This window comes from Arctopsyche grandis, chromosome 2, assembly GCF_051622035.1.
Source record: "Arctopsyche grandis isolate Sample6627 chromosome 2, ASM5162203v2, whole genome shotgun sequence".
NCBI classification, from domain to species: Eukaryota; Metazoa; Arthropoda; class Insecta; order Trichoptera; family Hydropsychidae; genus Arctopsyche; species Arctopsyche grandis.
The window spans coordinates 3744054-3759009 of NC_135356.1; the positions used below are offsets into that span (position 1 = coordinate 3744054).

Genomic DNA, 14956 nt, shown 5'->3' on the forward strand with positions numbered 1-14956 from the left:
GCTGCGAGCGTGGTTTTATGGGTTCATACGCCTTGACGTAGTTCGTGGTTTTTATGGGTTCAGTGTGTTCTTCCTTTGTTTCCCAGATACGTGTATAGAAACACGTGTCGACCTTTTGACGAGGCGAGCGTGTGCCATGCGTTAATGACTTTCCTAGATATGTGTCGCAGTGACCTGATGAGATCATTTCAGTTGTACTATATGCCTACAAGTCTGTCTGGCGCTTTTCGATCGTTTGCACCGCATCGGACTAAAATCTCGATCACGGACCATCTGGAACTCTAGTTCTCGTTAGTACACTATTTTGATTGATGGAGTTTTTGGGTGCCAGATGTTGCATGATCGAGATTTTAGTGACGTGCGCGAGATCGCTTTTTACGGAATAATCACCGAACCATGAAATTCCCACTATTGTCGCATCTGACAGCTGAGAGAAAGTGCGATGAACTGGCAACACTGTGCGGCGTCTAGCGAGTGGCATCACTGTTCTACCTCGTGCGCCGGGTTGCGTTAGGTTAGTGCGGCGCCGGCCGTTGCGTAAGGAGCAGGCCAGTTCGACCTTTGATTCCGCTAAGATGTCTTGGTTATTTGGATATGGAAAGAAGAGCCCGACGGAAGTCGGCGACGCCCCTCCTCCGTCGGAGCCCCCGCCTGACTCCGGACTAACCAAAGCTGAAAAGAAAGTCATGGAGGCCTACCGCTTCGACTCGAGCGCCCTGGAAAGAGCCGCTCAGGCCGCACGCGAGCTCGAAAAATCAAGTAAGTCACCAACTATTCAATTAAAACATACTGGTATAGATTTCATCATGCGGAGCCACATTGAAGAATTCGTCTAAATCTAATAATACCATTTTGTATAGCAGACTATATGAACCTCCTGATAACCTTTGTAGCCCGTCACAATTGTATGCAATTGACAACTATACATACATCTATAGAAAACTCTCAATTTATTCAAGCTTATGATGGAGATGAAGCTGACGACTAATCGACAAATATTTTTATTTATTTTTAATATACAATAACATATTTCTAAAGCAGACTATTATTTTATATGTTCAACGCGTAAGAGAATCTGCTTATTTTATTTATGGAAAAGTCAACATTTTTCTAATATCAGTGTGAAAAGTTGTATCATTCAAATACCAATCCGTCGATATGGAGAGTGTGACTATTTATTTAATAGTTTTATTTAATAGTTTTGGACCATTGTGGCATTACAGGAAGAACCTAATGCGCCACAATGGCCTACATTTGAAAAATATATAAAAACAAGTAAACTGTAAATAAAGGAAAAAAGCAAAAGCAGAAAACATGGTAAAATAAAATAATAAAAAAAAAGTAACAAAAAGAAAATAATACATCATTCAGAGAGAAAAAAAAATAACAAAAGTGTAAAAATTAAAAAATAAAATCCATAAATCCCATTCTTTGTTTACACTGAACAAAATTAAAATAGTATGTAAAAATGTACAAAGGAGACAGAAAAAGTAAAATAAAATAAAACAAAATATGAATAAAAAATAAAATCACAGCGAGGCCCAAATGGAAGAGAGTAGATTAAGATTCCACTCATTCATCACATTCAAATTAAGAAAGTAATGATGAGCGCAGGTTACCAGATAAATATGTTAAGATAATATCCGATAATCTACGCTCCCCAAGGTGGAAAATATCACATTCAGGGACAGCAGCAACGATTTCATTGAGGAGTCGAATAGCTCTTGGAATAGGAGCCATTCGAAAAAGAAGTGTGCGAGCAGCAGGTACAACCATCAAATGATGATGTCTACCACGCACATAATTATTAAGTCCCAACTGTTCCAGCAACAACGGAGAACGAAACGAATTAACGAGAAGTTTCTCCGAAGTTCAAGGGAATTATACCCGAGCATGCCCAAAAGGAAAGGAGTAGGATAGAGATATGGGTAATACCCATACTCTTTCTTATAAAGAAAACGAAGAAATGGTTTTTGCACTTTTTCTATAATAAGAGAGTAGTTTGCTTCATGCAGATTCCACACAATTGCATTATACTCTAGCTTACTTCTAACAAGCGAGTTGAAAAGCAAGCGAGAAGACAAGGGGTTGGAGAATAATCTAGCATATCTCAAGACAAATCCAATTCGACGTTTATTATATAAATGCATTTACATGTATGCATTTATATAATAATTATTGACAATTTCATATGTTTAACCAAATTTTGATTATATTCTTTCTATTATAACAATTCCAGAACATTCCAAAGAGGCGTTAGAATTGAGTAAATTGCAAGAGATTACCAGACAACACGAGCAGATGGCTAAAATCAAAGAGTACGAAGCGCACATAGAGCAACAAAAAACCGAATCAAAGAGAGTCGACTATGAAGAGCGGCGGAAAAGTCTTCAAGTATAATTAATATCATATAATTGAATGCAAATTCAGAACATCAAAACTTCTTCAGAGTGTTGATTTAAGCTTCTCAATGTTTTTTTATTCTTTTAGGAAGAAACCAAGCAACATCAAATTCGGGCTCAATTTCAAGATCAACTGACCAAGAAACGTTATGAAGAACAGTTGCAAATGCAGCAACAAGCGCACGATCTGAATTTAAAAAAGTGAGTTAATTACTTAACACTATCATCACATGGGTTATGACATATTAAATTATTAATCACTTCATCGCCATAAGCGCATCAGTGCGCGCTCCTTCGTATTGTTGCGTACGGGTGGGTGGAGGATCCAAGTAAAAGGCCAACAGTCGTTTCACAGCATTTATTGATGATTAAGGAGATACACGCAGTGTCACTGCTAAGTCCAGAATGACTTATATCGCCTACGTACCGCCTTATAAAGGGTAGATCTCTCAGGACGCCTAATCTGTTTACCTGTTGTGTAGTCACGTATTCGGATATGTATTTCCAAGACATTGGGTCTTCCCGTACCGATTCTGAGAAATAACTAATAACGGTCATTGTTTAGCCTAAATGCACTTAGAGTCCAGATATAATCTTTGGAAGTAAGTGCATGCATTTAGTTAACCGATAACAGATATCCGTTGGTCTAAGTACAATTCGCTCAATCCACGGCGTACGTAACAGTATTTAAGGCTACGACTCGATATTAATTTTGGTTTCTTCACAGTGACATATCTAAAAATATCCTGTGATACTAACGAAATTGAAAAAAGGCGATAGTCTTCGTTCGTTTGTGATACATTCAAGAGGTTGAGATATATTAACCGTTTGCTCGCGGCCGTCTTCTATGGAAACTTTGGGCGACAAGTCTGTAGCGTGGCTGTTTTCCGTAGAATTTCTGAACTTTGCACGGGATTTTGAGCCTTATATGCGCCTATTCCAACTGTTTAAAGGTTCAAAATTGGTTGAATATATTACTGAGAGTTGAATGCCATCTATTCAATTTGCTTAAAATGAATGTATACCAGTCAAAATTAGATTTTTGTGGAACCAAACTGAAACCTCGTTTATGTGACGTCACGTCTGCGTATTATTTTCAAATACCTTTAAAACGTAATTAATTTAATGTTTATATTTAGTTTAAAACCGCGTTAAATCATATTACCGTTATGTATTTTTATATGGCGTGACGTAAGCAATTTCTAACCTGTAATATAGTGATAGACCCGATGAAAATTTAATCGGGTGCATTATTATAAGTAAAAAACTACCTACGTAGCTACATATATGCATATACAATATAAAACAGCAATAGAAATATTAAATAACTTTCAATAGATGGCGATAAATGCTCTGAGACTATTTTCCTAGAGGAAACATTGGTAGCGAACAGTATACAGACCCACGACAGGAAGTTCTTACCACTAGCGTAAAACTCGTTTTTTGTCGATTTTGTTAAATTTTACAACAGGAAATGAAACAAAACTTTTTATTATACACGCATAATATATTCATCAATAATATTTACAAAAAAAAACTGTAATTAACTTAATATTTAGTTGTCCCTCCCCTATTTGTTATAACGGCCCGAATTGATCTCTATGCATGACTATTGTTTTTTTGATTTTTGAATTATTTTTCCATGCATCAATTATTTTTTCTTTTAAATTATCTAACGTAGTATTAGGGCTGTTATAAAAAATACTTTTTAATACCCCCAATAATTTTCAATCGGATTTAAATCTGGTGAATTACCTGGCCATAAAAAAATTCGAATATTTTTTGTGATCAGGTAGTTGTTAATTGTTTTGGCCGTGTGACATCTTGCATAAAATGTAATTATGTGCATCCATCCCCTCTGATTCAAAATAAGGCAAAAATCCTTTCAAAAATATTTTTTGTATTGATCCTGCACCAATTTACGGGTCCAGCCCCTTTTCCGCTAATAACGGACCACACCATACATATGCATTATATTTTGTTGTTTGAATGGTGCATTCGTCGCTCAGCTTCTCGGAAGGTCGTCTTCTGATGTATTGGACAACATCTGTCATTGTCCTTAGAATTGTTTCGTCAGAGAAACAAACCTAAAATGAATGAAAAATTAGTACATAGGAGGTTATCAAGTATTTTTTAGTTTAATATTAATATTTAAACAATACCTTTTTCCAATCATCAACAGTCCATTTCTGATGTTCCTGAGCTTTTTTTTTTTCATCGTTGGTGTCAATTTTGGCTTTTTTATTGGAGTTCGGCTCTTGACGTTAACTTCACGAAATCTACGTTGCATCGTCCTTGTGGAAATATCGATACCCTCTTGGTTCAGAATAGCTTGAATGCCTTTATTAGGCACCTTACGGCGCTCCAAAGCTATGGTGATAATTTTTCGATCCGTTCGCGGTGTGGTTTTTCGTTTTCTCCCACATTTGTCGTATAATTATCTGGTCATCTTTTTATTTATCCCATATTAATTGTATTGGGAAAGTTCAACTTAAATTTATTAAATCCTTACGCTACTTTTTTCCTACCTATACCCATTCTACTGTTTCCGACATTTTAAAAATCCTTTCTTTTAACAATGTTTCTGTCAGGCGACGACATACTGATGCTATATTCATCTTTAAGCTCATAAATGGTTTGCTTGATTGTTCTGATTTACTGAATAAGGTTAATTTCAGAATCCCAGTTCGGTACTCTAGACGCGTTGCACTCTTTTCACTTGATCCTTTCAATACTAATTCCCAAAAATATTTTTATCTGCAGCGCGTTTATCGTATGTTTAACGGAAAGCTGAATGAGGTTGATCTATTTGGTATTTCCCTACATCAATTCAGGTCTAACATCAAGAGAATCTTGACCGATTGATTCATTTCTTCTCCTATTCTATTTTTCCAATATTTCCAATATTTTTATACTTTAGTTTAGTTATGTAATGTGCTATTTAATCATATTATAGCTTTCATTCTTTTCCTTTTCATTTGTTTATTTTGTATTTACCTTTTTCATTTGTTTTATATTTGTAAATTTAAATTTCTTCTTATATTCTATTTTATAACCTTTTCCAAATATTTTAATACTATAGTTTAATTATGCAATGTTCTACATATTTTGTCATGCCTTTATTCTTTACTTTTTAATTTGTTTTCCTCATATTTATCTTTTTCATTTTTGTAAAAATCTATTATTGGACTCGGATGTTACATATATTATTTATTTACTATTTGTTTTTTTTATACATACATATCTATGTACATCCTGTCTGTTGATTTTTCAATTAATAAAATAAAATAATGTAGCAGTTGGAGAAACTCCCGATTGCACCAATAGTTTTTGATTAAAAAATCAAAAAATATATTAAAGCGAACGTAAAAACACAATAAATTATACACAATAATATTAATTCACAACTTATATTTAAAATATTTAAAAATAATTAAATCTTAAGTCTATTTTTAAATCAATAATTGTTAATTTACGCAGCGTGTTAACAGGGCGAAAACTGACCGTGAACTGATTCTTTGTTTCAATCATCCCCAGTTTCAAAATTTTCGGCTTTTTTCACCACCACATGTGGGTGGCTATTCAACCTATCTACCAGTGTTAAAATAAATACGTGTTTCCCACATGTTTGTCAAATTTGTCACAAGTTTCGCAAATAACGCTAGTGGTAAGAACATCCTGTCAGGGGTCTGTATATGTTACAGTGAAAGCATATTTCAAGTGAAAATATATTTTCACTAATGAAAGCATATTTTCACCAATTCAAGCAGTGAAAATATATCAAACAATGAATTTACAACGTTTAACTCTATAAATTTAACCCTAACAACTCAATTTTAAATGAATAGGGCAAACCCTTACTTAACCTAACCTATGCTAACACTTAAATAATACCAATCCTAACAATCTAATCTTAAATGAACAAAACCAACCCTGAAAATGTAACTGGTTATGATTTCACTTGAAATATAATTTCACTGTGACATATACATACATATATAGAAGTTTTTTCTTGATTCTTTATTATATTCGTACGTTTTGTCGGCAGTGCTTTAACTGCGACATACGTATGTCGAACCGACAATTATACTGCGTTATCGCAGACATACATATATACATATATGATGATGATTTTTTTCTTATATTGATTATATCCATTTTTTTGGTGGTTTATTTAAACATGCATGTACTTTTTTTAGACAAGAAGAGTCGGTTGCTAAGCAGGAAGCATTGAGAAAGGCGACCATAGAACATGAGATGGCATTACGCGAAAAGAATAAACTAAAATTAATAGAAGCCGAGGCGAGAGCAAGAGCCAAGGCAGATCGTGAAAATAGAGACGTCACTTTAGAACAAATACGCCTGAAAGCTCAAGAAAACAGGGTCACGTTATTGGAAGGAATTAAGTCAGTATCGATATTACTTCTGTTATACAAACATACCTTTCGATTTTTAAACACGTCTTTCATATTTCCAGAACCACCGGTAATGTATTGGGCACAGGTTTCAACACGCTCCTCACCGATTGGGACAAAGCTTTGATGTTTGTCGGCGGACTGTCGGCAATCGCTCTCGGCGTGTACACGGCCAAAGGGGCCACTTCAGTCACGGCACGCTACATTGAAGCCCGTATAGGTATACAATTTTGCCAATCTACTGCAAAAGCCCATGCGATTCCTATTGCGATGTGTGTTCTCTGTTGTGTGAAATTTTGCAATGCGCGTATGTGTCGTATTTCAATCACTATATTGTATTGACGAACGAGTGACTCGTGTTCTATAGGCAAACCGACGCTCATCAGCGAGACGTCTCGGTTCTCTTTGTTGGAAACGTTGAAGCATCCGGTGCTGACGACTCGGCGTATGATCGCCTACTACAGACGGCCAAAGGATGCCCTCGCCGGAGTCATACTTGAGCCCAAGCTGGAGGAGAAGCTACGGGATGTCGCCATTGCCACGAAGAACACGCGCAACAATCGGGGAATGTACCGCAATCTTCTGATGCACGGCCCACCCGGTTGCGGTAAAACTTTATTTGCCAAGGTAATTTCAAGCTGAAATATTTATTTATTTATTTGGAAAATTTACAGTTTATTAAGTTACATAGATTGATAGTAAAAAAACATAATTATGTTAAGTAAACCATTAATAATTTTCACATATACATAGGTAAAAAAAAGAAAAGCTCAAACATTTAAAATAAGAAACAAAAATGATAATAGAGTAAGATAGTTAGAGAAAACAAAAAGAAAAAAAATAGAAATAACAGTATAATAAAAATATCAAAATAATAAGAATAATAATATGATAAAAATTATGAAATAATAAAAATAATATAATATATAACAAAAGGACAAAATAAATACATCAAAATAAAAATTCATAATCACAATCGTAAATTTTCAATAAAATGAATCATCGAAAAACAAATTTACAATAATCACTCTAGCTTGTATAGCATTAATATTAAATAAGTCAAACATAGAAATTGTTAAAATTAGTGTTTTGACGGTGGAGCTTGCACGCCAGATGAATGAGCTTCTTCCATAATTAGAAAAAGTATTAGGTATGTAAAGGAGCTCATTACATCTAGTCATTCTATTTGGCACACGCAATGATAGTCTGCTCAATAATTGAGGACAGTCGATCGAGCCGTTAAGGATGTTCAAAATTGTTGAGATGTCAGCTATCTCCCTTCTTTTGACAAGTGGAAGTAGATGCTGACACCTACAAGCATCTTCATAGGAAGTATGGGATAATCCAAAACGGCTACTGATGTATCTCAAGAATCTCTTCTGAATGCGCTCCAATCTGTCTCTTGCACCAGATTACTCTGGGTTCCAAACTTGGGATGCAAACTCAACAATACTTCTTACGTATGCACAATATAGTATTTTGTATGATTTAATAGAAGTAAAGCATTTGGAGGACCGGATGACGAACCCGAGGGCCTTCGACGCTCGAGCTACAACATTGTCAATATGTTTACTAAAGGATAGATCAGAGTTTAAAAAGACTCCCAAATCCCTAATTTCCGATACCCTTGTGAGTCTATGTCCGTTGATTGAATGAGGAAAGTCAACTGGACATAGTTTTCTGGTGAAGGTTATGCAGGAGCATTTTGCGAAATTCATTTCCAACTTATTTATGCTGCAATAAGCCTCTAGCCTGAACAAATCATCTTGTAGGGCCAAAGCATCATTTCGGTTGTCTATTCTCTTGAAAATCTTCATATCATCAGCAAATAATAATAATAAATATACGTAGTTTATTTCTTTATATGTTTACTAATGAAATAACGTGTGATTTCAGAAATTAGCGGCGCACTCCGGAATGGACTATGCTATTATGACAGGTGGAGATGTTGCTCCGATGGGTAAAGACGCCGTTGCTGCTATTCATAAAGTATTTGATTGGTCGACTACTAGTAGGAAAGGTTGGTTTTTTTTTTGGTAAACATTACGTTTCCGTTGCTGTTTAACCCTTTGAATGCTGATCGACGTTTTGCCAACAAATCTATGAGCCTGAAATACGCCGATAGCCGTTATATTTTGAGTATATAAAAAAGTAAACAAGAATGCTACCCGCTAAGCCTTTCCAGGTAGCATTGAAAAAAAATGCATTATACATGGGTCGTATAATCCGGGTCAATGTTTATAAAGACTGGTTTACACCAGAATTTCTGAACTTATATCCAGTGGCGACTCGTCCATACGCACTGCGGTACTGCAGCACCCCCAAGGAAATTGAGAAAAATTTAATATTATTATATACGTAAATGTATGTATATTATATGAAAATATCAATACTATTTAAGCGTGTATTAAGCTCGCCCGCACACCGATACATCCAATAATGATCATACATCGCGGTACTAATATCAGAAAGTGAGGCATCGTTTATGATTTTGTGCAGTACGGTTTTCAATGGAATTGCTCGAGTGGGCGAAGGAGGGGCGCGGGGGCAGCTAGAAGCTTGGTCCGTACTGCACTCCCAACAGTGCTATATACTTGTTGCGTTCGTGTGCGCTCGACACGCTCCTCACTTTTCGTCATTTCTTCTGCACCTTTTGTCTTTCTTTCTACACCTCTTACCCTTTTTATCTTTCTACACGTCACTCTAAGTATTTAAGATGGTATAAAAATCAAGAGAAGCTGAGCCAATGTTTTCAAGAACTTAAATATTCTTCCGAAATACTGATAAAACAATAACAGATTCTACCAATTTACTGAATACAATTTTTTATTTTAGTCAGAACTTTTTCACAAGTTAATGCCGCATGTAGAAATTATTTATAACCAAATGCAATCTAGTAATATCGATGCATTTTCAATTAAAGAAAACTTAAAAAGCTTTACTAATGTCATTATACAAATACGAGAAAAAATAGAAGCCAAAAATATGTGATGCATATATTATCGCATATATTATAGAAGCCAATGAAAGATCTACTACTAACCGTTGAATCATATCCAATGCTAGATAAAGAAAAACTTCAAACTGAATTAGAAGTGTTTTACTTAAGGAATGAAATGCATAGTATTAACGATTTATTAATCATTTTAAAACTTATTTTTGCAATCAATTTATGCAAAGTTCGTGTGGAAATAACAAAACTTATTCAAATTCTGCTTACAACTTCAACTACCTCTGAGCCAGAACGGTGTTTTTCATCAATAAATAGAATTAAGACATACATATACGAGTATAAGAAACACAATGGTTCAGGAAAGATTGACGGCTTTGTCTATGCTGTCAATTGAAAAAAAATGATTATGAACAGTAAAAAATTTAACGAAAAGGTGATAGATCTTTTTTCAAGGAAAAAAGACAGAAGAATCAATTTTATAATGAAATACACATAGTGTTTAATTTTGATAATATTATGTTAATAGTAAAATATAATCCAAATAAACATTTTTTTTATTTTTAATCAACCGCAGCACCCCCAGATATCTTATCCACGAGTCGCCACTGCTTATATCCATAGCAGAATTTCTCAGTGGAAATCTCTAACTGCTGAGTATTTTAGATTGTGGCTTGGCATTTAGATTGTGAGCATTACATTTTAACAACAATGAAGAAGATGGAACTAGTTTTGGAAAAATACATTAATTGATAGATTTTTTTTTGTTTATTTATATTGTTGCAAGATATATTAGAGCGTCTAAACACACCTTTACAAAACTCGAAATCTTCTGCTGTAGTTATCAAGGGTTTATTTGCATTAGCTATAATTTTTATACCTGCTTTATATTGGATTTCTAAATAATTCTAGTTGGAAATGTGGGTGAAATTTTCAGCATGGCGGGCTTTTAACAGAAAAAATGTATGCACTCATAGGATTAATGACCGCTTCAATTGGTTTTTTAATATTTTAGGTGTGCTACTGTTCATCGACGAGGCTGACGCTTTCCTCCGTAAAAGATCTTCGGAGAAAATATCTGAAGATTTGAGAGCCGCTCTTAACGCTTTCCTTTACAGGACATCGGAACAAAGTGAACGTTTTATGCTTGTGCTTGCGTCCAACACTCCACAGCAGTTTGATTCCGCTATCAACGATAGGTAATTCAAGTTGTTTTACAATACTGTGCATTTGTAATTCATAGGAAGGCTTATTGACATTATGTGAATTTTAATTTTCAGGGTTGATAAAATGATTGAATTTGGTTTGCCCGGTCTAGAAGAGAGAGAGAGATTGATAAGACTTTACTTTGATAAATTCGTTTTACAACCAGCCGTCGAAGGTCACAGGTGAAATTATACACACCTTCAACTCTTTCAAGTTCAGCATAAATTTTGAGTACTTGAAAATTTTAATGTCTTTATTTACTTTTAGACGTTTAAAAGTCGCTTCATTTGACTATGGCGGGCTATGTCAACGTATGTCTGTAACGACTGCGGGAATGTCTGGACGAGCCATCAGCAAATTGGGAGTTGCATGGCAAGCCGCTGCCTACTCATCAATCGATGGTATACTCACCGAAGAAATGGTCTTGGACATTTGCGAAGAAGCTTTGGAAGATCATCGGCTTAAGGTATATATATATATATATATATATTATATTAGATGTATAATTAGTTTCCAATAATGACCAATATGTAGAGACACGTATTTTGGGCATTTTGCTATTAATGCTAAAATTCGGAATAGATGCCAAATTCGTAAGATATGCGAATAGATGCTAAAATAACAAACAAAAGTGAAATTTGCATAAAATTTATAAAATTAATAAGACAATTTAGAAGGGTCTTCCTATCCCTTTGCCTATTTATTTTGTGAAGAAATTGAGAGGATAAAACAGAGCTTGCAGTTTACCATAGACAGTGTTTTTCCTGTCGAAACCAAGCAACTGCTTTTGTCTACTACTGTAAATAGTAGACAAAAGTGTGGATGCTGAAAGGTATTTTAGTAAATACCGATCGTCGCACACATCTCAAAAAAGAATCTGTAGAAATGTGCTCCATGTTGAGTTTTAATAAATTTTAATTGGTATTATATTTTTATATTCATATTTTTTGTCTTTGTATTTTTATATTCATGTTTTTTTCATTGAAATTTTAGTTTCAAAACATTCTAAAATTTTTCTATTATTTTTTAATTGTTATGTTGTCTTTAAATTGTATATATGTATGTATATGAATATTATTAAAATTCATCGAAATTTTTTATTATTTAAAATTAAACTCTTCATAAAAATATATGCTAAAATTGAACATTTTTTTTAATGCCCTAAAATGCTAAAATGCAAAATGAAAATGCTAAAATTGATAAAAAAGATGCCCAAAATACGTGTCTCTACCAATCAGCATTTGTTGTTTTCTTTGTTCTCGATCATCATACTTATAGTGATGATTATCATTTACTGTATAGTAATTATTCAATAATCGGCAATTTAATGGTGAATTTATAATAAAATGTGAATTGTTTATAGATGGAGTGGTTGTCCGAGGAGGAAAAATACCGAGGGATGTTGACTTACCTCAGCAAGACGATGGACACAGTTGAACTACCGAACATAACCGATGCGGACAGTAAACCAACGACAAAACCCAGCAATGACATGTGATATACAACGGATGCATGTAAATCGCCTGAATTGGGCGAGGATTCGAATCGTCGAACACAACCGAATATTAGTTTATTAGTTAATGTTGATTCCGAGAAGGTGTCTGATACGACGCACATTATTGATAGTAGTAGTAATAATGAAATGAATAAAGAAGAAGAAACCGTAGCCGTTAAGGGAGATAAAAAATTGAAATGTGTAAAAGTGGGTAGCATTACGGTAGCGCAGTTGTTGTTGATGTATAGATGAGTGTTTTTTTTTTATTAATTTGTACAAATTGAAAAGGCAACAAAAATTATTATTTGCGCTTTGTTGATTTGCTTTGTAACTTTTAAAACATTAAAATATATCCAATCTTGGGATATATGTGTATGTGCATTTATAACATATTGTTATATTAGTTTGATTTTTTTATTATTATATTATATGTACATATGTGCATTGCATAACAGAACCAATAGCCTGGCGTTTTACAAACTATGAAGCGCAAAGTTATGGTCAAAACTGTTGGGTATTTCACATTCTTTCCACTGTCACACTATTTTTTCTTTGTATAATCTAATAAATAAATAATACTTTTTCTCATTGTGTCGTTTTATACATACATACATACGTCGGGATATCCGAATATATGTAGTTTGAAAAAGGCTGGGATAGATAAGCAATGAATTATTATTATATTTTAGTGTTAAAAGTTGAATATGATTTGTTAATAAAATGAATCAATAAGCCTTTGTTTATACTTTTGAGCTCGTAATGATGACATCGACACTTAAGAAAGGTCACTTCAATAAACTGTCTTACAGAACAATGTTATTCGTTCTGAAGCTATCAACGTAGTCAAGATTGAGATGTTTGACTACACAGAGCCGTATAATGTATACAATTATAGATACAATTCAAATTGAATTTACTACATTCTCATATTGAATGTCATTGCATGTGAAATATTAATTCTAGTAGTTTATTGGCTTATTATTCGATTCGTTTCAGAATTCACTGATTTTTACTTTATTTTATATGTATGAATGTATATTTTTTTATTATTGTTTTGGAAACGGAGGAGCAGGCAGATGAATAGGATTTTTTTTTATATACACATAGGTATATTATAAAAGAACTTAACATTATTGAGAAATATTTTATATTTATAAGTAATCATATGATATAATGTCATCAACAAATTATAAAATAATCAACGCAACCCTGCAACTTAATAATTAATCGGTAGAGTTTCTTTTTTTGCTTACAAATACAATTCAAAATATACAGACGAGAATATATATATATATATATATATATATATGTAATAGCTTAATTTTGCATTGAAATGTGACCTTGATGTTATCAAATAAGTTAAAAATTGTTCAGTCATCCTCGCTTACATGTATTCAGATACTTATGTACGAATTCTAATGAGACATCAATGCATCAATTCCTTATTTATTTATTTATATATATATATATATATATATATATATATATATATATATATATATGTATTATAATACAAGATTGAGTGCTCACCATTATGCTTGTTTTCTTAATAATATATTTTTTTTAATGTATACGCTATATAATTTATATGTTGTGGTACACGTCTACCACACTCTGCACTTGTGCTTTGGATTCATTTTTGATCCTAGAGGACAGTTGAAGTCTTTGGCGTATTCTTCCATGTTGGAGATCGGTCCGACGACTCGGAATCGGCCTGGCGAGTGGAAGCCGGTCGTTATGCGAAGTTTCAACGCTTCGGGTCTGTACACCGAGCACCACGTGTTAGCCGCGCTTATCCAGAACAACTATAAATTAAATTGAATGATTACTGTTGTCGATCATTTACGTATATATATATATATATATACAAAAAAAATAATCTTGTTTTGTTACTTGTTGTGGAGTATAATTCAATCCTGGCAGCTTCTGTTCTCCTCCGTTTCGTTTGGCCCACTTGAGATACGCCAAATATGCAACCTTTATTCCACCATTATCAGCAATGTTTTCGCCTTGAGTATTGATGCCGTTTAACTGAATAAAGAATATAAAAAAATAAACGTTTCATAAATTTATATTATTACATATATATATTGTCGGCATACATGAAATTACGAATTAAATGGTTTTATAATATACATAATGTAACATAAACAAATTGTTCATGGTGTTAATGGATTTTTTTTTTTTTTTTTTATGTTTTTTTGTTTATACATTTTGTTTTGTAGATCAAATATAAAATTATATATTGATTTTTTTTTCATTTATTTATTACCTGAAAGTACATTGCTTTCAAAATCTTAATTTTTTTAGCTCGAGACCATTTCCTTTGTATGAAAAGTTATCAAACCATTACTCAATTATGCATTTTTCTTTACTAAGAAGTATTATGGCATAAAATAAATTTAAACTTAACTTAAAATATACACATAACCAAAATTGTATTGTTCTTTTTTACAAGGCTCTCCTATGTAAGGTTTACTTCGCAAAC

At 33.4% G+C, this 14956-nt stretch overlaps 2 protein-coding genes across 5 annotated transcripts in view; one reads left to right on the forward strand and one right to left on the reverse strand.

Annotated features, from left to right (window-relative positions):
- Window positions 1–478: 478 nt before the first annotated feature.
- bor (ATPase family AAA domain containing bor) lies at window positions 479–13206 on the forward strand. Its single transcript, XM_077446395.1, has 11 exons — window positions 479–759; window positions 2240–2394; window positions 2491–2603; window positions 6602–6808; window positions 6880–7037; window positions 7185–7444; window positions 8714–8837; window positions 10783–10966; window positions 11048–11155; window positions 11241–11439; window positions 12337–13206. The coding sequence occupies exons 1-11, from the start codon at window positions 576–578 to the stop codon at window positions 12469–12471; spliced, it is 1827 nt and encodes a 608-aa protein (XP_077302521.1). The 5' UTR covers window positions 479–575; the 3' UTR covers window positions 12472–13206.
- A 397-nt stretch (window positions 13207–13603) lies between these two features.
- Nep2 (M13 family metallopeptidase neprilysin 2) overlaps window positions 13604–14956 on the reverse strand; it is a 65572-nt gene continuing 64219 nt past the window's right edge. For all 4 annotated transcript variants that reach the window (XM_077446393.1, XM_077446392.1, XM_077446391.1 and 1 more), the window contains 2 exons: window positions 14362–14499; window positions 13604–14273 (listed from right to left, as the gene is read on the reverse strand). In XM_077446393.1, the coding sequence (XP_077302519.1) occupies window positions 14073–14273; window positions 14362–14499 (339 nt within the window). In that variant the 3' untranslated portion in view covers window positions 13604–14072. The remainder of the gene's footprint in view (window positions 14274–14361; window positions 14500–14956) is intronic.

What these genes read in the sequence shown, in the direction of transcription:
- bor (XM_077446395.1), top strand. Translation starts at nt 576, where the DNA reads ATGTCTTGGTTATTTGGATATGGAAAGAAGAGCCCGACGGAAGTCGGC. An exon ending in AGCGGCGGAAAAGTCTTCAA is followed by an intron (nt 2,395 to 2,490) that starts GTATAATTAATA and finishes TTATTCTTTTAG; the next exon opens with GAAGAAACCAAGCAACATCA. An exon ending in ACGTTATTGGAAGGAATTAA is followed by an intron (nt 6,809 to 6,879) that starts GTCAGTATCGAT and finishes TCATATTTCCAG; the next exon opens with AACCACCGGTAATGTATTGG.